Source organism: Nansenia antarctica (genome assembly GCF_963989245.1).
Source record: "Nansenia antarctica genome assembly, chromosome: 4".
NCBI lineage: Eukaryota > Metazoa > Chordata > Actinopteri > Argentiniformes > Microstomatidae > Nansenia > Nansenia antarctica.
In genome coordinates, this window is record NC_137689.1 from 58422566 (window position 1) to 58445936 (window position 23371).

The 23371-nt window shown below is 44.6% G+C and overlaps 3 protein-coding genes across 3 annotated transcripts; 1 reads left to right on the forward strand and 2 right to left on the reverse strand.

The window, feature by feature from the left end:
- The first annotated feature begins 266 nt into the window (after positions 1-266).
- Positions 267-4788, forward strand: ddx56 (DEAD (Asp-Glu-Ala-Asp) box helicase 56). Its single transcript, XM_080530380.1, has 14 exons — positions 267-348; positions 675-836; positions 1118-1272; positions 1516-1686; positions 1846-1936; positions 2083-2324; positions 2460-2606; positions 2805-2918; positions 3167-3261; positions 3513-3586; positions 3764-3853; positions 4125-4230; positions 4382-4482; positions 4650-4788. The coding sequence occupies exons 1-14, from the start codon at positions 292-294 to the stop codon at positions 4731-4733; spliced, it is 1689 nt and encodes a 562-aa protein (XP_080386506.1). The 5' UTR covers positions 267-291; the 3' UTR covers positions 4734-4788.
- On the reverse strand, positions 4755-10427 carry ykt6 (YKT6 v-SNARE homolog). The gene is made up of 8 exons (XM_080530381.1): positions 10134-10427; positions 9612-9737; positions 9308-9390; positions 9094-9194; positions 8478-8582; positions 8316-8381; positions 8070-8171; positions 4755-6658 (listed from the first exon to the last, which is right to left on the reverse strand). Exons 2-8 carry the CDS (start codon positions 9713-9715, stop codon positions 6623-6625), a joined length of 597 nt encoding a protein of 198 aa, XP_080386507.1. The 5' UTR covers positions 9716-9737; positions 10134-10427; the 3' UTR covers positions 4755-6622.
- A 1286-nt stretch (positions 10428-11713) lies between these two features.
- aebp1a (AE binding protein 1a) lies at positions 11714-22890 on the reverse strand (the record flags this gene model as incomplete). The annotated part of the gene is made up of 21 exons (XM_080529527.1): positions 11714-12309; positions 12639-12738; positions 12875-13014; positions 13176-13410; positions 13645-13782; positions 13997-14170; positions 14626-14822; positions 15017-15140; positions 15376-15455; positions 15905-16049; positions 16250-16334; positions 16423-16562; positions 16894-17003; positions 17621-17698; positions 18357-18428; positions 18575-18634; positions 18740-18808; positions 19095-19175; positions 19534-19572; positions 19791-20072; positions 22611-22890. The coding sequence occupies 21 exons, from the start codon at positions 22888-22890 to the stop codon at positions 11714-11716; spliced, it is 3225 nt and encodes a 1074-aa protein (XP_080385653.1).
- Between the last annotated feature and the right edge of the window lie 481 nt (positions 22891-23371).

The window sequence follows — 23371 nt, forward strand, 5'->3', positions numbered from 1 at the left end:
TAGCATACTGCATACTAGCATACTCAATTAGTATATACTGCATACTGCTTACTAAATTCAATAAGTATGCCAATACCAGCCGACCGAAAATCTAGTATACATTTCTTGCATACTCAAATTTCACATAATCTACAGTGTGAACGCACTGCATACTCAAAATCTACGCCATATCTAGTATGAGTAGTATGCTAGTATGCCATTCCGAACACAGCCGGTGTGTGCACTAACTTGCGTGCGTATTGCGTAGAATTCCTGCGACGCGACACACGTGTGGAAGCGAACAGTGCAGAGATGGCTACGGACAGGTTACAGTTCCACGAGATGGGCTTAGATGATCGCCTTTTAAAGGTAAATATTCCTTTCTCTGGATATAGTCAAGGAATCAATGTAGTATTAAAACCTATGCCTGTCTTGTTTTCACTCAAAATGTCATGGTTCTTGAACCATCTGCAGAATGGTCATCTAACCGTATAGCTAATGTGCTGTTAGCAAGCTAACCCGTCCGCACAATAATACATGCTTGTTTTTATGTGTCAAACTGGATAGCCATATAACATTGGCATTAATTGACCTAAACCTAAAACAGTTATTATTATTATTATTATTATTACTGTACCTGTCACATATAACGAGATTTTTGATATCCGATCGGTTGTTGCTACGTCTGTACGCAGGCAGTGGCAGACTTGGGCTGGGCTAATCCCACCCTCATCCAGGAGAAAGCCATCCCGCTGGCTCTGGAAGGGAAGGACATTCTGGCTCGGGCCAGGACCGGCTCGGGGAAGACCGCTGCCTACGCGGTGCCCCTCATACAGCGCATTCTCGCCTCCAAGCAGGTGAGGACAGCAGCGCTGCTGCCAGGAGAGGAAGGAGCTACTGGGAGAGGCCGTAGTAGTGGGTGTCTGGCAGCCCGGTGTTCCTCTCCTCTGTCTCTCCACCTTAACCTGCACTGATTTGAAAATACAAGACAGATGATAACAAATTCATGTTTGTGTGTTTCACCTGCCAAGTCAGAAGGAATGGAGATGAGAGGAAATTGCTTGGTTTGTCTGGGACTCGTGCTATTGGTTTGTGTTGATCACACTTGCTTCCTTTGTTGTTGTCGTGCGTTCATCAGAGTGTTCGTGAGCAGGCGGTGAGAGGTCTGATCCTGGTGCCTACTAAGGAGTTGGGCCAGCAGGTGCAGTCTATGATCCGTCAGCTGACTGCCTACTGTGCTCGGGACGTCCGAGTAGCAGACATCTCTGGCAAGGCCGACCTGTCAGCCCAGAGGTCAGTCTGTTCAGTGGAAGTCCACTCCAATAGCAGTCTGTAGCCTGCCCTCGTCCCACCTACACTTTATGTAGATCTGTAGAGCGATGCTAGAATAGATTGAACTGCTTTAACAGTATGGTAACAGTTCCACTCTCACGACTCTCATGTTAGTCTATGGGAAATTGTCAACGTATTTCCACCTAGATCTACACAGGTGAAGGATGTGTATGCTTAATGTATGCGATGCTGTCTCTGTGGCAGGCCCATCCTGATGGAGAAGCCTGATGTGGTTGTAGGGACCCCCTCTCGGGTGCTGGCCCACCTGACTGCCCAGAACCTGGATCTGCAATCGTCCCTGGAGACCCTAGTGATAGACGAGGCAGACCTGCTCTTCTCTTTTGGTTTTGAGGCAGATCTCAAGAGCCTTCTGTGGTGAGACCACACACACACACACACACACACACACACACACACACACACAAGCATGTCCACACATCCACACCCGTATATACATGCTCTATTAGCCAATTCATCATAATTCACAATAATGCTCTGAAGGCTGCGGTCTGATGTGTGTTCCCTCCCCATCAGTCACCTACCGAAGATCTACCAGTCCTTCCTGATGTCTGCTACTCTCAATGATGAGGTTCAGGCCCTGAAGCAGCTACTGTTGCACAACCCTGTAAGAGACCCTGAAACAAACAAACACACACACACACACACACACACACACACACACACAACCCTCGCAAGAGAGACCACCTGGTTAGCTGGCGTGCGGTATTCTTTCAAATGGACAACACCTAACCCCTGACCTTGGTCTTCTAGGTTATACTGAAGCTGCAGGGGTCCCAGCTCCCTGACAGTGGTCAGCTGCAGCAGTACAGTGTTCAATGTGAGGAGGAGGAGAAGTTCCTGCTGATCTACACACTGTTGAAACTGCGCCTGGTTCAGGGGAAGACACTTGTGTTTGTGGGAGCAGTGGAAAGGTGCTACAGACTCAAACTGTTTCTGGAACAGTTCAGCATCCCCGCCTGCGTACTCAACTCTGAGCTGCCCGTCCACTCCAGGTAGATGGGGGAGAGAGAGAGGGATATGGATGGATCTTCATTTGTGTTAATGAGAGAGGTTAGTTAACTTATCTCGATTCTGTCCACCCCCCCCCTCTCTCTATCTCTCCGATCTCCTTCTCTTCCCCTCCCCAGGTGCCACATCATCACTCAGTTTAACCAGGGGTTCTATGATTACATCATCGCTACAGACGAGCAGGAATTGGCTGATCCCACCGCAAAGAGCTCTGAGGGGAAGGGGAAGAAGAAGAAGAAGAAGAAGAATGCAGGGATAGCTGGGAGGTATGGTAGTGTTGTATGATTTGTGGTCATTATGTGTTATTCACATCATTTCTGAATGAAAACTAGTTGTGTTTATGCACAGTTATGAAGGAGGTCTGATTTACCTGATAGAGACCGACGTTGGTGCAGAGCTGCTGCTCTTAATTTGTTCAGAAGTGGAAATGATTGCATGTTGACCTTTGACCTTTGTGTGCACAGAGCCAAGGACAAAGAATACGGAGTATCCAGAGGAATCGATTTCCAGAACGTCGCCAATGTTATCAACTTTGACTTTCCCACAGACGTAGAGTCCTACATACATAGGGTCGGCCGGTGAGTGTGAACTAGAATTGAATAGAAATGTGTCTACATGGAAATGGTTGCACCTCAAAGGTCACATGATCACTAAGGCTATATATAACCTCAAGTTACACCTTACACTCGTACTTCTACTGTTAGGGCCCTGTTGTCTTCGTTTTATCTTTTTTCAGCCAATTGTGTGTAGAATAATGATCCGTTTATCTGCAAAGGTTAACCATTATTGCATAGGTCGGGTACTCAACCTCCCCTCTCTTATGTAGAACGGCACGAGCAGACAACCCGGGTACAGCGCTCACCTTTGTCTCACACACAGAGCTCCCTCTCCTGGCAGAGGTGGAGGATGTCCTTACAGCAGGTACACACTGGCCATGGTCCTATTCTGTCAATATGCTTCCTTCCTCCCGAAGTAACCACTGATCTAACAGGGTTTAATTGGTGAAAGTAACAGGAAAATATTGCCTTTAATTCAGTGATTTTAAAGGTAAGGGAGGAAGAGGAGGCATCATTGCACATTTAATAGTATTGTATCCTAATATGGACATGGAAGTTACTGTGGTGCTGCTGCCGCTTAGTTACAGGACTGACTTCTTTTCTCTGTATGTCAAGACAACGATGACTGTGCGCTGAAGCCTTTCGGGTTTAAGATGGAGGAGATCGAGGGCTTCAGATACAGGTGTCGGGTAGGTGACCTCATGATGTCATACAATCGCAAACCACAGGCCCATCAGCAAGATTAACTACAGGCACTGGCAGAATATGTCCCCATTGTAGCCATGCTAAAAGTTCTGATATTGCTCTAAACTCTATACTATTGTGTGTGTGTGTGTGTGTGTGTGTGTGTGTGTGTGTGTGTGTAGGATGCTATGAGGTCAGTGACTAAGCAGGCAGTAAGGGAGGCCAGACTGAAGGAAATCAAACAGGAACTGCTCAACTCAGAGAAACTCAAGGTGAGTGTACCTGGACATTGTGGTGGACCTTCGCTCTCCTTTGTGCTAAAGAAGAAAGAACGGGGGCCTACAGTGCACACACATGCCCATGTTGGCATGGGTTCGAATTCATCCAGTCTTGCTGGCATGCCCTCTCCTCCTTACTTTCCTGTGTCTCTCTCACATTTAAAATATATATATATATATATAAAGAATTGGACTGCCCCACATGAAGAAAAAAAATGTTTAAGGGAAACACTTTAACTGATTGGATGGTTTTCCTGTCACTCAGACATACTTTGAAGACAATCCCAGAGATCTGCAGCTGCTAAGACACGATAAAGACTTGCATCCAGCTGTCATCAAACCCCACCTGAAGAACGTACCGGACTACCTTGGTAAGTGTCTCACACACACACAAACCTGGCTTGTAGATTGTTGGATGTAAAAATATGACACCATTAGTGTAGGATAAAAGGTATTTACAGCTCAGATTTCAGGTGTTGGTTTATTGATAAAGGTGTAATATTGTATCTGTTGAACTTTCAGTCCCTCAGACGCTGAGGGGTGTAGTCAATCCCTTGTCGGGCAGGAAGAGGAAGAGGAGGGAGAAGCCTAAACCAGATGCCGTGATTAATAAGAACATCAAGGTGGGGATAACCTGTCCACAAACAAACAATACATCCCCTTCTGTAACCTCAGCTTCACCTATCCAGATGACACTAGTTATTATCAGTGGTGGCACGGAATTTTTGTATCATTCATGAAATGTGTATGCATACAGTGACCTAACCCTGCCCACCTTTCTTCCTTGTAGAAGGACTACCGAGGCAAGAACCCCCTGAAGAGTTTTCGCTATACTGGGGGGAGGAGCAGAGGAGGCAAGGTCGGCCGATCCTAGTCCTTACTGTAGCTGTTTACCAAACAGATTGCTGACCATGCGTCACCTATGACATCATCCAAAGAGCTCTCACCCAGCCCTTAGGACCAACCACCTCTCATCGACACTGACCGGTGAAAAGTCAGTTCTCTCACCTCTTTAGGTGTTTACTGTCAGTGCAGCAGTTTTCTTTGAATCTGATTTGAAAACCACCTCTCAGTGCAAGTGCCTTCCCTCCTAAATGCAGCAGATGTTGAATCACAGTGGAGGTAGAGATCATCCCTAACCACAGATCTTGGATTAGATTACTCTACCCCTCTGAATCATTAGGGCGATGGAAACATGTCTGTCCCTTTATCGGTGGTTTCTGAGAAGTCAATATGAGCTCCTCTCAGGTGTACATGGTCACATGGGTTATATACCTTCATTGGTTTCTTTGTCGTGTATAAACAAAAACTGAGAAAATTGTCCTGTATTTAGTATTCAAATTTCATGTTTATTAAATGTTTTGTGCTTTCAGCATAAAGTATTCTTGCCACATTCTGTCATGTTGTGACTTTGGTGTTCTGATGAGATCTTGTCAGTGTAGAACATAGAATAACACTGATCTGGTCATTACAGACTATAACCACAATAAAGATTACATGTTTTGAATAATTTAATTGATCATGATTACATCTTCCCATGGTGCCTCACATTGACATTTAATGCCATGGTTTTATTGGTACATACATTTGAAAAAAGAACTTTAACCATACAGCATGAAGATAAAAGCGAGATAAGGATAAAATAGTCATGGTAAGGTATGCTACAAACACTTCCTACTTGTGTTGTTACATGTTGACATAGTTAGTGTGGGTTCCAGGATCTGTGAATACACCATTGTCATGAAATGGCTCTAACAATGCATGACCGTTTATAAAAAAATTGCCACACATGTATTGAGATGGAGAAAAGGCACACAGAAAGGCCTGCTGAGATTTGGAGTCTGTACAGCAATTGCATTACCTGAAACTTTACTTTTAACACACAACATAAAACCCATAGAATAAGAATTACACAATAGGGTCTAACCACTCAAACTCTCACACACACTTAACTCAGAATAGTGAATGAACACCCTCAATCCGCAATACTACAGTCAGTTGTTATAAACTATCAGTCTGTGTTAATCAGGTTCTGATTGAAAGGGAATTAATTAAAGTTTCCCAATAAACTACACGAGAGGTTGGGAGATATGTTACCTACTTTCTCACTCAGTTTAACATCATTTAGGACAAAGACGGGGCTGACACAGAGTTGAGACACACAGACAGACACATTCACACTCACTTATATCCTGTATATATAAGGCTTCAGGCTTAACATGCTGCAGGTCTGCAGGAGGCAATGTGTTTCTAATTAAGGTACAACACTAGGAATGTCTAGAATTCACAGATAAGTTATAACGCAAACAAACATTGACCCAGAAACATACATAGTGTTTGTTAATAGTGAGTATGGATTAAACACCTCACTTTACTTAATCTGGTTCAAGACCGTCAGCACATCATGTCAAACAACTTTATTCTCTCACCATTTTCAGAGAACAGCAAGAAGGCTGTTCAACAGGGGAGGCTGGTGGTGGCGAATTCTACCTCCACCAGCCTCCTCTGTACAACAACCATTTGACTCTGACGCACACATATTGACAATAAGAACAGTATATCAAGGCTGAAAGTAATGGCACACATAGGTGATGTATTGTATAAGTTAAAGACCATTGACATCTAACCAGTCAACATACACTGACTTTGACTGGCTGCCCATCAAGTGGCCTCATCTATCCCAGACTCCTGACTGCAACGTCACCCACAGAGGCCAGGAGGATTACGGAGGCAGGTTCAGTCCAGCCGGAGAGTTCAACAGCATCACATGACCTCACAGCAAGAGTTCTGCTTCCGTGCCTGACAGACAAACACATACATGTGTGCTTAGGCAAATATACAATATGTCTAGGTACTGTCTCACTCTGCACAGACATCCTTGGAAAGTCTTGCAGTGTTTCCCCTAGGTTTGCTGCCTTGGGGGGGTGGCATGGACCGTGGAATTGGAATTGGCATTGAATTGGAATTGGGGTGGCATGGACCCTGCGACATACCAGCGTCATGTCCAGGGGGTGTACTTGTACATCAAGCCGCCTCACGCTACGGAAACAGGAGATAGGCTCCTGCCCTATGGGCCGTTAGGCTCCAGAACCATCGGTTCACAAGGCTACTTATGTGGTCTTGACTACCTGTCCACTTTCTCACCTGGTTCTTGCTGTCTCTCTCTGGTGTGCCGACACCATCCTGCTCTCGCTCCTTCTCTCCCTCTCGCTCCTTCTCTCCCTCTCTCTCCTTCTCTCCCTCTATCCTCCTCTCCCTCTTTTGCTGTCAACCAAAAGGCAAACATAACAACCAGAGTATTTCTAATCTAATAAGAGGTATAAATTGATCCATATCAATTTATAACATAATTATAATAGCTTTTGGATTGCTGTGGGCAATGCAGTCAGATAATGTCATTTTGACATTACTCTCACCTGAAAAAAGATCATGTCCAACTATAAAAAAACAGACATTTCCAATGCTTCAATCCACTGTCCATGTACTGTAAATATGCCATTATGGTATTACCATGAAGCCCAATTCTAGCAGAATAAGAAAGATTGTATATCTACTTTAACTAAAATAATAAAGTCAAGTGCATCCAGTTAGCTCTTTAGCTGACAAGTGTGCAGCAGACTAGCTCATCTCATCACCTCTGAGCTAGCTAGCTAGTTCTTTGACTATTTACACCATGGAATTATAGTCACACACTTTCTAGTCACAATAATAACGACCAATTTTAACCAACGTTCTCTGTCAGAACACTCAGCAAGTATATTTGCTAACGTTTCAACTTGCTTACTTTCATCTGCAGACTCTCACCCGGCAAAAACTCTCTCGCGTCTCGCGCACACTCGCGCACACACTCGTCTCGCGCACAATCTTGTATTATTCTCCAGCGCGGCACAGTGCGAAACGAAGTGTGGAGATAGGTTTGACTATGCGAGACTACTGGCGGACTAATGTTACCAACGAGCCTATGGGCTTGCCACTAGCCAGATTCGGGTTGGGTGCGTTTAAAAAACGCAGATATTTTAGCCTGCTTGTCAGATGTTTACATCCGTAATAATTCCTCTTTCTAAGGGGGGCGGGTGGTTCCGTTGCCCCCAAGGCAATGGTAGGGGAAACACTGTCTTGTATACTCGTATGGGGCCATCAATAGTCCTGAATACTGTTGTACTCTAGTGAAGTCCTACATAGCCTTAGTCTTGAGTAATCTTGTGCTCACCGTTTTGTAAAAGGCTTTGGACTGGGTCCCCAGATGTTCGGACTTCTGTACAAGGTCATCCAGCTTCTCTCCTCTCTCCAACAGAGACTCCATAGTGCTGTGCTACAGAGAGAGATGGGTGTAAGGACAGGAGACTACCGCAAGATTACGTTGTTCACTTTAACACAGACACACTCGTGCATAAACGCACTGATACACCACACATCCCACACAGTGTTCACGTAGTAAGTAAGTAAGCAAACTTACCAGAATGACTTTAGTCTCATCCAGCTCGGCTTGCACTTTACTCATGGCGTCTGCCTCACGAGGATTCTAAACACACACGACCAGAGAGTAGTAATCAGATAAACTTTAGAGCGATCTGGTGGTCAGGTTAATGAACCTGTGGTGTTTGGAGGTGAGAGACACCTGGTACTTAGCAAGGTAGCTGTCCAGGGCTGTGTAATGGATGGTAGCTGGAGAGCCAGAGGGCCAGTCTATACTGCCCACCTGCCTGGAGAACTCCTCCAACACCTGAGAGAGCACAAGAGAATAAGACAGAGCCAACAAGAAACGTCCGGCTGAAAATGGTCACAGTGGTACACTCCTGATCACTCTTCATTAAGAACATGTACATTACAGAAATGTTTTTGCCTTTTGAAGACAGAGGCACACTTCAATGAACTTTAAATCCTTTTTCACAAAACGTGAGGGAAACATGTCACTTCGAGATATGCATAAAGGTAGGCCTTCTGCTGTCCCCATTGCCTTCCAGGAGGGGTAGGCCTGGTAAGAGTCTGAATGTAAGGCAGGTCACATAAACAGGACAATATTGGCTCCAGTTGTAGTCCGGGCATTGGTAAATCCAAGCTAAGCCTCCCTAAAACCAACCTCTGTTCTGGAAATAGCATTCAAAATTTACATGGGGCTATTGCCACTTTCTATATATCCATTTCTACATACATTAAGCATGTGTGTGTGTGTGTGTGTGTGTGTGTGTGTGTGTGTGTGAGACAATTTAGCCTGAGCTGTAACGGTCTCCTACCTTATCCAACAAGGTGAAACACACTCTGGAGGGATACTCTCCATCAGCAATCACCACAGCACCCAGGTTGTCGTTCCGCACATACACGTGACACAGGTACTCTGAGAGTGAACACATACATAAGTCAGTCTCACAGACCCCATCTCTTTTTTTTTCTTTAGACTCTAGAGGGTTTGTGTGTGAGTACACGCATGTCCATTGTCCTAATACTGACCTTGCTCTTTGACAGAGGCTCGGCTCCCTATAGATGAGCGTTCCACTATAAGGGCACTGGTAAACGTCATGAACTCCTGAACACTGAAGCAGACAGAAGAAACAGACACACAGGTTGAAATCATAAAGTGGCCAGCTAAAAAACACCTCCCTAATATCCCCTCACCGACTCTTCAAAAGTCAGCTGGCAGATGGCATGAACCAATGTATAACTAGCCTATTCCCCCAATCCTTTTGGTAGACTATAACAATACTATTACACTATTGAAGCTGGCTAGCAGATGTGAGACCTGGCGAAAACGAACCTGCTCCTTTGGAAAAAGCTGAAGGATGAGAGGTCGTAGGCAGATTTGAGCAGGTTGGACTTGGTCGTCCCCTTGTAGAGGACACTGAGACTGTAGAGTTTCATGGTTCCTTTCTTCTAACAAAGCCTGAAACACAACATACATGTCCTCTGTCATGCTGAATGTGTACCCTGTTTCTCTACCACGTCAGTTTGACAAACCTTTACGAAGTGGCTACACCTACAGTATGAGACGCTCCTGTTTTTAATCTACATATTCTGTGAGGGAAAAACTTCCCAGCAACAGGCTGCTAAACACATATTTATTATATTATACACATATTTACACAATATTATTGGGGCGGAGACGTAGATTAAGACAAATCCTGGACTGAAAAGCATCCTCAATGGAGTTTTTGCATTGCAAAGTGTGATTTAATTCTGGACTAGGTGGTTTAAGCCTTGTCTGTGAAACCGGTCCATTGACTTGTTGACAAATAGTTGGTTATTTATCTTTCATGAAAGATTCGAAGTTAAAACTTACCTCAACCTATTCTCGACCGAAGTCTGGGACGCCAAGTGTGTGTAAATGCCAGCGAGAGCCAGACAGCTAATCACACCAGCTAATTCTATTAGCTTATCAAATAAGTTATTGGTTAGCCTTGTACCAAGCAATGTTGCTAAGAATGCGAAAAATAGTTACAAAACGTTTCAAGTTTCGTTACGTGACTTAAAGTCGGATACAAATCTGGTTATAAAATACGGAAATGTTGTCACTGGCTTTACTTTTTAAACGATAGTTTTATCTTACAAAAAGAGAAAAATCCGTTCACTTTCGCTATGCTACACACCCATAGACTTGGCCGGCTTAACCCGACGTCATAAACGGATATACGAATATTATCCGTCCCCGAAACCTCCCCATGTTATGAGTCCGTAAATCTAGTGGGAGAAAAAAGAATGGTTCCTGATTGATTGATTGATTGAAAACTTTATTAGAAGATTTGCAGGAGTAGGTACATGAAAGTACATATTACATACAAGGTCAACTAACAGGATAAAAACCCAAGAAAGCCACTGGCTTATTTCCATTGGGGTCCTTGATTCTCAACCAACTTCCTACCCTAGAATGGTTCCTACCCTATCTCTCCAACGCCTCTCTATGGACGTCATTGATCATTTCGGGTTTATTTTTAGAACTGCACTTGTGTGACTGAAACTCAGTCAGTATTGATGTTATGTTATTTGCCTAATATTTATGGAATCATCAAATCCAAATATAATACAGATTATTTATGAACACATTCACGTCTATCTCTCAATCATGTCTGGTGTTTATAATATAAATATATTATGAAATAACATATAACCGGTATACATGTATATTTTTCAATATATTCATTGATATATCGTCCTCATGTCTTTAAAGCTATTAGATTCCATGAACAACACTAGGAAAAAGCACATTTAGAAAAGTCCTTTAATGAGAAATTACATGAAACCATACACATGTCAGTTTCCACTGAAATCAAGGCAAGGCAATGCATACATTTTTGTCAAGAAACTGTATTTCAGTTTCAAATAACCTGCTTGCCCTCTCATTTGTGTGAAACATTTCAAACATTATTTCTTGTAAATGCTCCAAGATGTCTCAGATGTCACGTCAACTTAGAATCTTGTAAAACATTTTCCAATGACTGAGATGTGTTTTTGTAGCTAGCTCTCTGCTCAGCAGAGAGAATGTGGTCTTTTCAGATCTATACTCTGTAAGAAGAACAAAAATATGTAAAAATAAATTGAGGCTATGATGAGGCACGGGCCGACATAGGCGGAGGGGCATAATGTGTGCACTGTAGACCGCAGTGCTAGACCACTGGACCACCCCAGGCCACCTATTCATATTTTCATATAAAATATGTTACAAAAAAGCAGCTAGAATGTTGGGGCCTGTTCACTAAGGTTCAGATCATTACAGATAGAAATGTAGAGCTGACATTTTTTTTTCTACATGACAGGGAGGTATATCTTTTTAACACAATACGTGATTTTATCTGAACGTTCTGTAACATCAACCTTTATGAACAGACCATAGGCAAAAGAGCTGTGAGTGCTGGGTAATTGAGTTTAGTAATCATCAATCTCGTACGCAAATGCGTAGTCCTGCGTGGGCTCAGACTCATCAAGACCCTCAACAGGTGAGGCCTCTGTGGACCAACTTTCCACAGGGAACCATGAGTCATACCAGGACTCAGTGTTCTCCACCTCCAGCTCCGGTGTCGTTGTGGGGGCTGCAGTTGTTGTGGTGGTGGTGGTTGTAGTTGCAACAGTCGTTGTGGTGAGCTGGGCTCTGAGTCTCTGCTGACGCAACCTACGCATGCGCATTATCCGTAGCCGACGGAGACGCTCAGTATTCTGGGAGTTGGAGTTAACTGTTGCTGTCCCACTGGTATCTGTACTGGTGGTTCCCACACTACCGTCTACACCACCTCTGACATCACTTGTTGTTGTCTTAGTGACCACCCGTATGGGCCTTTTCCCTCTGAGGGCCATGATCTCTTTGATGCGGTCCCAGTTGGATTTGCTCAGAGTGAAGCTGCAGGGGGTGGCCCCGGAGTCATAGCCCACCATGCAGAGGCGAGTCTGGGGAGAGTGGCCATCAGCACGGGCTGTCACACGGTACTCCCCAGGGTTCAACAGCCGCCAATAATCCCCACCAGCAGCTACAGAGAGAAGGAAGAACACAGGAGAGAGAGAGAGAGAGAGAGAGAGAGAGAGAGAGAGAGAGAGAGAGAGAGAGAGAGAGAGAGAGAGAGAGAGAGAGAGAAAGAGATGGAGAGAGAGAGAGAAAGAAGGACGGTTTGAGCAGTTAGGGACATAGGGGGACTGAAAGCATGAAAGCAGTGGGGCTGACATGTAGCGTATTCTGATTATGTGCGTGGTGTTATATCATCAGTTTGACCATTTCTACGTCTTTTCTATAAACGTCCCTGGTACTGACTGGCTGGTCTCTCACTGCACTGCTATGTGTGTGTAAGTGTGTAACACTTACCAGTTTTGATATCATGCCTTATTCCCTCCACGGATATGGTGGCATTAGCCAGTGGGTTCCCTTCCATGTCTCTCACCAGACCCTTTATCCCACGATGTACCTAGCAGAGAAAACAACAAAGCTCAGATACACAGTAGCATACACACATACCTTTTCACTTTGCTTGTAGACATACACTGTCTTATCAGATTTTTCTGAACTGCTCTAATGGCAGTGTGTGTCCAGTTTATCCTCACCTGCTCTATGAAGGACAGCAGGGACTCGCGGTTGTTCTCCCACTCCTGAGCAAGTTCACTCTCATGAGGAAACTTGTCACAGCCCAGGAAGACAGAAAGCTCAAAGCAGTTGGTGTGCAGGTAACTGAAGTCATTCATACCTGTGGATTTATAAAGTGTTCAAAACAGAAGGTTAAAAAGAAAAAAACACACCACCTCCATCTATATATCTTTCGCCCTATCCCCCCCTCTTGCACACTCCCTATTCCCTATCCAACCCTCTCTTCTCGTCCTCCTGTCTCCTCGCTCTGTTGACACTCACTGCCCACCACAGGTTTCCAGCTGGCTCTGTTGATGATGCCCTGTCCCCCAGTGATGTCATCAGTATGGCAGGACCCTCTGTATGTCTCAGTCATGGTGAGGTGGCTGTGAGCGTACGACATCGCCAACCAACGGAACATGGTGTCGTCCGGCGTCTCCCTCAGACCTCCCTCGTTCTCTCTCTGGATCCGGGCCCACGTCTCCTCATTCATCTGGTGGTCCTCCTCTGGCCTTCCCTCACGCAGTGACCCCCCAGAGACCTGGAACCATATCCAGAGGTGATTTTACAAAAACATAGGTCCAATAAGAAACCAGGAGATATCTATGGGGACACGACTGCTCAAATCGTTGAATTCAATCAATGAGAGTTCCATTTTATCCCGAGGGTAAATATGTGGTTCTTGGATAATCTTGATTCATATTCACATCATGGTATAATTATTTTTAAAATCTTTCAAGTAGAAACCTACGCCCATAGCCATAGCCTTAGGTGGCCTCTGCATGTCGAATGGGTATGCCACAACCTTCTCCCCTCCCTGCAAATTGGCCCCTAGCACAAATGGCGTCCGCTCCATCCAGTTAATGATGGCTTTGGTCTCAACACCAACCTACACATACACACACAGACACAGACACAGACACAGACACAGACACAGACACACACACACACACACACACACAGAATAATAATAATAATGGATGAATAATGATAATAAGAATAGTCCTTACACAAGGAAAAAGAGTCATTCAAATTCACAAAAACATTAAGAAAGCAGAACAGAAATCTCCTTGATAATGTCTGAAACCAGAGCAAACACACACAGAGCCATTGAGGAAGTTCTCAGGCATGGGGAGGTGGTGATTGGGTACAACACGGGGGACCCAGCCCCGGTCCTCCGCCCCCCACAGAACACTGTTGAGGTCTGGGAAGTTCTGGAAGATGTCGTACCCCTCCTCAGTCCAGTGGCCCAGGCCCCAGTTCCCCATCTCAGAGCCCTGGTTAGTAGAGAGAAGAGCCTCAGTAACACCACTAACCAACATAAACACACACTGACAGACACATAAACACACACTGACAGACACAGAAGTGCTACAGCACAATGGAAGATTGATCAATTAATCGATTCATGCATTGATTGGTTTATTAGGCTGCATTTCATGTCAGTATCAGTATTAGTTATTCCTTCATTTATGCCTTGTTCATTCCCCTTCACAGATCTTTACAAATAGGGTAGAATGAGTTAAAGCCACATGGCAGGCACCAGGAGGTGCTGTTGCTCATGCCAACCCAGTAATTTCAGTCAGACCTCTGATGAGGGGAGGTCACGTGGGCTAGTAATGGAGTAGGACGTGTTTAGTTTGAGCACCCGCCAGACTTCTGTTTTATTTAAGATCTCTGATGTGGAGGGAGCAGGGACAGAGAGGAGGGTGCAACATTTTTGGAACCTCACCATCTCGTAGGCCAGTTCATAAGCATCAGGGTTGAGCGAGGGCACCAAGTGTATTCTCACTCCCGCCACCAGGCGGCGCACCCTGGGATTGTCATCGTTGTACTCTCTACAGATGAATTGCATCAGTAGTAGTAGCAACTCACGCCCCAGCACTTCATTACCGTGGAGACCCGCCGTGTAGCGGAATTCCGGCTCGCCTGGCGAGGAAGACATCATTATGTGACAATGGGCTTTCGATTCACCTGTCACCTGGCTAAATTGCCTCACACACACACACACACACACACACACACACACACACACACACACACACACACACACACACACACACACACACAAACACACACACACACGCACACAGCCTCTTTTACCTGTCTCTTCTTTGTCTCACCTGTCTCGTGTTCCCCAGGGTTGTCAGAGATCTCCATGGCATACATCTTCAGACCCTGGAAGCTCTTGCCGACGTTATAGATCCTGGTGATGTTGGGACACTCTTCGTTTATCACCTTCATCATCTGGGGGCGAGAGGGGTGGTGGTGGTGGTGGTGTGTGGGGATTTGGGTGGGGGTGAGGGAGAGAGGGAAGTTATAGAGAAAGTTGCAGGAGATGGAGGAGGGAGAAACAGAGGTGGTGGTTGTGTACAATAGACAGTGTGTGGCTGCTGTAGTATTAAACAAGTGGTCCTTTAGTCAGTCATCTAGTTCTACTGGTCTCGGCTTCTCCTGTCTCTCTCACCTGTCACAAACTCACCTGTCTCATCTCCTTGTAGTTGTGGTGTCTGAAGTCCAGGTCGTCTGACGGGTTGACCTCATTCTCACTTCGGAAGCTGCCTGTGGGGATGAGCGTCATGATGAGGTGATGGAGTTGATTATTGTCGTAGTAACAGAGGTGTTATGGTTATGGAGGTAAGGGTTTTATGGTTATGGAGGTGATGGTGTTATGGTTATTGAGATGATGGTGTTATGGTTATAGAGGTTATGATGTTATGGTTATAGAGGTGATGGTGTTATGGTCATAGAGGTGATGGTGTTATGGTTATGGAGGTGATGGTGTTATGGTTATGGAGGTGATGGTGTTATGGTTATGGAGGTGATGGTGTTATGGTTATTGAGGTGATGGTGTTATGGTTATAGAGGTGATGGTGTTATGGTTATAGAGGTGATGGTGTTATGGTTATAGAGGTGATGCTGTCATGGTTATGATTATGTTATGACTGTGTTATGACTGTGTTATGACTGTGTTATGACTGTGTTATGACTGTGGTGAGTGTTGTACTCACTGGACAGTTGACAGGCCATGACTTCTGCTCTCAGGCACATACTGCCATTCCAGGCCTGAGGCAGGATACGCATGTATCGTGCCACCACTGGCCAATCAAACTGCACCATTACCGGAGTGTCCCTATCCACATTCCCATAGAACAACTGGAGAGGGAAGGTGGAGGTGAGAAATATGAGTCATTATTGTACTTCTGATTGTAACTGACATTTGGGGATCATTAACTCTACATTCTGCTCTCTCTCTCTCTCTCTCTCTCTCTCTCTCTCTCTCTCTCTCTCTCTCTCTCTCTCTCTCTCTCTCTCTCTCTCTCTCTCTCTCTCTCTCTCTCTCTCGTTACACTCACCCACTCAGCATAGCCGTCATGAAGTACTGTCCAATCGCGAGTGTCGTTGCTGAATGACACGAAGTAAGAAGATACGAAATCCTCACTGTAATACAGAGACACAAATCTCAAACTACAGCGACGGCCTCTCATCAGTTATGGAGGTGGTTCTGTCATGTGACCACAGGGCTTACTGCTTATCGGAGTTCCTTCCCTGGGTGATCACTCCGGTGAACTCCACCTCTCTGCGGGCGTCCACCTCAAACCAGTGGCTCTTCTCCTCTGGGTCAGCACACCACGCCCCGCCATACACATCCTCCTCATCATTAGAGCTCTGCAAAGAATGATAGTCTCTCTCTGGTCAAACATGGCAGGGTAGCTTAGGCTAAGCTTGATGATCTTATGTGAAAATATGCCTTTTTTAGTTTAGTTCACAGGTAAGAGAGGCACAGATGGCATGGGTTGAATACCTAGTTGGTTATAGTATATAAGGATGTTTATTGCTGCCTGTGCCTGCATGTTGAGCTATACAGCAGTACTATGACACTGGTCCACTGGTTACCAGCAGTAATCATTTACTACTGTATACCTGGATTTTGAGCTTGATAAAGCATTTTCATGCATACAGTGGTAATGAATATAAGTATCATAAATATAATGTGTACCTGCATGTTGAGACGTCCCCTCTGAGCAGCGAAGCCATGATGGGACTGAGAGGAGGACAGTAGCTGGTCATCCTCCACGCGGTGGGACTCCAAGCCCAGAGGAGGGCATTCTGGAAGGAAAACATATAAACATATACATATAAAGCCTTCTTGTGTTGTAAGGGCTCTTGCACTGAGAGGGGAGAATGACTTGTTTTTTTGTGTGGTCTATTTTATATTTCTGTCACAGCATTTTGTTTGCTTTTAATGAGGATTTGCTGGCAATAAAAGACGTTTCAGATTTGACTTTAAAGACTAAAGAGAACGTGTTAAATGTCTGTGTCTGTTGATGGGAAGAAAGCCAGTTGGATACAGGCAAACACACTTATCCACATTCTCCAAGTGCACTGTGACACCGATAAAACCATAACCCCAACCCTACTCGTAAACCTAACAGGATATTACTATGTCAGGGATATCTGCATGTCTGGGACATGAGGATGCCTGCTGCAACTGGATAGTCCTTGTTTAAAGCAGACCCTTCCAAAATTTAACGGTGGAGCTAAACCACTCTCCTCATATATTTTTCCTGCAAACCTAGATTCAAATTACCTCTTAAATGACCTCTATCAGTATGACATTGGAGAGAGATAGAATGTAACTACATCAAAAAGGTACTTATAAGCGTGTATTCCTAACTCCTCATGGAGAGCCAATAGTTTCTCCAGAACAGCAATGCTTCTCTTACTCTTCGGCTCCACGTCCAAAGGTATCTGCTTCAGTCTCTCGTCTTCCTCCTTCTCCCACTCCTTCCTCAGCCGTTCAGCTGTGGAAAGTGATGGGAAAACAATATGTGACTAAGCATGTTTTCACATGGCCTTGGCTCTCCACCAAGACCATATGTGCTGCTACAGAACAGCGCTGCGATTCCATTTGTTGTCAAATTCCACATCTTTTTTGGATTTGAAACACATGGGTCAGTTTTCCAAAGAAACCAAGTGGACAACTTATGTTAACTCCTCACATGCTGAATGTTTTAATCCCATCATTAAGTCTACACACTATTTTCTTAGGTGAGTAAGCTTATTTGTGTTGTGGCTGATGAAATAGTCACATAAAGTAATGCTGAGGAGACATAATCAAGCAATGCTTTACATTTCATAAGAGCGTACTTATGGCACAGATGTTCTGATTTGAGTTGCAGTGAAGTAGATTTTCTCTCTCTCCAAACAGCAACGTCTGCACAGACTCATAATGACCCCCCTCCTCACCCAGTCACCCAGACCCAATCCTGACCCATCCTCCCCCTGTCTCTCTAGTGATATCCACAGGGACCCTCCACGTGGCAGCAACTGTTTTGATAAGGCCTCTTCTTTCTCTGCCCCTCACCACCTAACCACCCAAGTGATCAATCTACATTTAAGGGTGCCTAAGTGGGACATAAAACGGCTTTCCCTTCTAAAAAAAGATTAGGGGATTCAGACCCTTTTCCGCCTTCTCCTTGCGAGCCTTCTCTTCCTGCATTTTCTCCATTTCCTCCATTTTCTTTCCTGCCACTGTGAAGAGAGACCACAACAGTTAGAGAAGGGTTGAAACAGTGGACCAAAGCCAAGTACTTGACTACTGATAGCTATTACAATATAGTGTAGATACCTGGCTGGATAGATAGATAGGCAAACAGACAGAAAGGCGATGGACTTACAGTCTGAATAATCATATTCTTCATACCAGGGACCTACGAATGGTGTGGTGGTGGTTTCCTCTGAAACGGAAACAGATTGTCACCACATCAGACATGTGTTTACAGTGGAATAACATACACAACAACCAACTGTAGAAGATGTTTACTGTTAACTCCTTATATTACCTGGTATGTACATGATGATCTCTGTAGTTGTGGTCGGTCTGTTACGAGGGGGACGATCTGGATCATCAGCTAGAGACAGAAAGGACAGACATTAAGACATCTGAGACATTTCAATCAATCAATCAAATGTATTTATATAGCGCCTTTTGTGCAAAAATGCAATACAAGGTGCTTAACGGTAAATAGAACATACAACAGTACAGTAAAAAAATAAACAACCATACAATACATACAAATACAGTGTAGAATAAAAATAATATAAAGGAATGCTAAGCTAAAAAGGTTTGTTTTAAGATGTCTTTTAAGGTGTTTACAGATTTGATAGAATCACATAGTTTTGTAGTTTGAAACATACGTCTGGCATTCCAGTACTCGTCATGCTCTGTTAGGGTCTTCTTGGCAGACGTGGAGGGTGTGGGCACTACTGGCTGTTCAACTACGCCGAAACAAAGGAGACAAACCACCAGGGTCAAAACAGAAACATTGGCTAATTTACATGAATGAATGGAATGATAACATGAACATGAACCTGGCATGAACCTGTTTTTAAAGGTCTGACATTAAAATAACCAGCTCATAGGGAAATAATTAGCTCATAGATTAGCTCATTTCTCATAGTGATTTCATTGTATTATCTCATTATCTTTTGTTCCAGCCGTGCACTCACATACATGATTTAACTAAACAATGTATCATGGTCTTCAATCAACACCATGACATTTGAATCAAGTGTGCTAAAGCTGAGGCTGTAAGCAAAGCTTTTACAGCAGTTGTCTGGTCTGTCCATGTCTTACCCTCCTTCTCAGGCTCCTTTTGGGTCACGGGTGGGATCACTGTGGAGACAGAGCAGCATGTGACTTCCTCTAAGTGACATCACACAGCCTGACACATGTGTATAGCTGGTTATTCCATGGCTGCTATGCTAGGCCTCATGTCTAGTTACACAGACACACTCTATTTGATTCCTGTGTTTTTCATGTATGATATTGATAACATGTGTGACCCTTGACCCTAAAGATTCACCGATTAAATTGATTGAGAGCATACATACGTCTGTCCCAGCCAAGCTCAATCAGCAGTCTCTCCTCTTCCTCCTCCAGGGTGGGGTGTTTGGTCACTGGTTGTTTGATCACTGGTTGCACCGCCTCATCCTTCTCCCCAGTGCTCTTAGGGGCCTTGGGTTTCTTAGTGGGTTTAGGCACTTTGGGCTTCTTGGTGGGTTTAGGTGCTTTGGGTTTTTTGGTGGGTTTCGGTGGCTTGGGCTTTTTGGTTGGCTTGGGGGCATTCTGTTTCTTTGCTTTGGCCTCCTTCTCTGCAGCTTTCTTTGCCCTGGCTGAGGAGAGAGTGTTTCAGAGAGAGAGAGAGAGAGAGAGAGAGAGAGAGAGAGAGAGAGAGAGAGAGAGAGAGAGAGAGAGAGAGAGAGAGAGAGAGAGAGAGAGAGAGAGAGAGAGAGAGAGAGAGAGAGAGAGAGAGAGAGAGAGAGAGAGAGAGAGAGAGTGAATAAAGTGCAGACTACAAGCTAGTAGTCTGACAGAGAAGTGGGGGAAAGTACTCTCACTCTTTCCCATTAACACTCCCTGCAGGTACAGTATAGCCCCGTTGCTCTCTCTCTCTCTCTCTCTCTCTCTCTCTCTCTCTCTCTCTCTGTCCTCCTTCTCCTTGACTGTGAGGAACTGGCCTGAACACATTCCTCCCCTCCCACTGTGTCATACAGTAATGAAGTTCAACCCTGGGTCTAAGGCAGAGAGGACCGACTCTGAATAACTCCAATGACTGAATAACTGCTAATAACAATAACAATGTCATTCTTTCAAAGAACATGTATGTGTATGGCTAGTTGTTCATGATTTAGATACTGTAATGTGATTAACCTAAATGTCATCGTAATTAATTACTTACAGTTATTATAGATAAAAGACAAAATAATGCATAGGAGTTGGTTTATAAGCAGTTTATAAGCAGTGAGTCCATTCATGTCCTGTCTTGTTACATTACAGTTGTCAGACTCCCCTGGCAGACACAGACCTAAAACACACAGAGAGGTACTTGTACTTTCCTTTCCGTAGACCTGACCTGGTCCTCCAGATCTGCGATGGTGCCATAATGAGATCATAACATTACCTACATCTTTAAATGTCAACATCCTCACACAGCCAGCTAAGCACACGGATCGACGTGTTTTTCCACATGCGCTGTCAACCAATGATATTATAGAGTAGGCCTAAAATGAGGAATATGATTTTTCTCAGCCCACCGGCAGTAATGTTAAATTACTGCACCCCTTTTAATGTAATGAATCATCAACAGTTTCTAACTCTGTCTTTTCCAGTCTTGCCATTTCCCATCAGGTCAACACATGCACACGACACATACCTTTCTATGACACATTCATACTCAGTTAGAAGGCATGTCGTTTATATCAGCCATATTGTTTCCAGCTACTCACATCAGTAACAAAGTAAACGGATGTGGAATGACGGCCGCTATAAAACAGTGTTGGGACAGAGCCTATTTTAAAGTGGAGACAGACATTAGAAATGGTTAGTTGGGACAAGGCCTTTGGATTTGGTGAGCTACACTATTAGAATTTCTTCACTATTTTATTTTATCCTATCCTTTTCTTCATGCATAGGGGATGGGTCGTGTTATGCCTACCTATGCTGTGTTTTCAGATTCATATTTACAACACAAGCTAAACTGCCAAACAGTCCAATAAACTATCTTGTGGGTTTCAGGTTCTGGCAATTCTGCCTTTTTTGTAAGGAAACCTGATTCAACCACTCATGAATGGCTTTGGCAAGAACTACAGTGGTTTGTGGTTTTGCTTCTTGCGGTGGAAAATGTAATGGTGCACATGGAACATCAGTGCCATTGCTACAACAGGGCTCTGTCGAAACTCTCTCCTGCCTCCTCGTTTATAAAAGCTGTTTTGGAAATATTTCTTATTCTGTATCTTGCATAACTACTGTATGTTGTTTTCACAGATCTGCAGGCTTATCATGGTGGACTAGTGAATCCATGTTAGAGAAGGAGAAATGGGTTACTTCTGCCAATAGAAAGCTGTCAAACCACTAAGTGTATATTGCTGCAAATCTCTAGACTGACTGAATCCATGTAATGTTCACCGTCACTCACAACCACATGAGGTGGCACAATTAAAATACATTTAGCTCAGGAAGCCTGTTTATACAATATGTCTCCATGCTGCGAAACAAATTGCTCTTTGAGGATAAGTACTCTCCTAGGGAGTTAAACGAGACGGTTCAGAACAGCAGCTGGGAACATGGGGACAGATAAGTGAGATGAGTGTGGGTTTCTCAATGTAAACAAAATATTTGTTTGCCTGGCAGATGGATTGCAGCTTTCCTATCAGTGTGGCGAGACCTCACTGTGTTCTGCGTCGATTGAAATGAGAGAGTAGAGAGGAGGGATGTGAAGGGAAGAGAAAGGAGAGGCGGTTAAAGAAGGATATGAATAGGAGGACATTAAGACCCTAGTCTGAACAATCAGTTATCACCCTATCAGAGAGACAGACAGACAGACAGACAGACAGACAGACTGACACACACACACGCACGCTCACACACACACACACACACACACACACACACACACACACACACACACAGTTGAGCTCTATTTCTGTGTTTCTGAACAGACTCTGTGTCTCTGTATCTTGAGTTTGGATAAAGCATGGGTCTGGTCCCACATGTGTTCTAGTGAGGAAGTCCAGCTGTGTGTCTGAAGTTCATTATCATCTACCCTAGAGCAGTCTGACGCAACTGCCTGTTCTACAATGATGATTTTTGTTCTTGAAAAGGCTAAGTGAGAGAGAGAGAGAGAGCGAGAGAGAAATGAAGTCATCTCTTACCTGCCTCTACCTCTTCAGGCGATTTCTTCTTCGGTTTGGTCTTCTTCTCTTCTACCTCTACAGCAGGGTCGTCCATCATAGCAACATCCTCCTCCTCCACCCCCTCCACCTTTTCCCCCTCTCTCCCATCATGCTCTACTAATCCTCTGACCACTCTCACCTGAGAATGACCTGTCAAGTGTTTGGTCTCCTCTGTGCCGTGTGTCCCCACGCTGTCAGCAGAGACCAGCACCCAACACAGGGTCAGACAGACCCAGAGAACCAACACAGACCCCTTCATCACCACCTCCACGACCCAGTAAGATGGGAGAGCACCAAATGGACCAAATGGCAAAACTCCTGTTATAATGTTACTGTGTCAAGCCCACCCAAATCTCCCACCACACAGGTAGTGGGAAGTAACAGATGACTTGTTAGAGATCCAACAGTCGGCCGGTAGATGTCTCTGTCAGTCTTAGTCTTGAGGAGGCTTGAACAAGAGGTTCTGTTCTGGTTGCTTTCTTTCCAGTAGCTGTGTACAGAGTAGACAGCTTTGGTTTGTAGAAACGTAGAGAGCTTTGTTCTGTCTGGTGGTGTGTCAGAGTGGGGAGAGGGGGAGAGAGCTGTGGGCCTGAAGGTTTTAAAGCTGCCTCCTGGCAGAGGTGGAGGAAAGGAAACGCAGCTGTCTGGAGCAGAAGAGCACACCTCCCAGCTTCGCTCCTGTCCGTCCCCCTTACTCACTCACCCTCCCTCGCTCACAGATACACTCCTCTGTCTGCAGG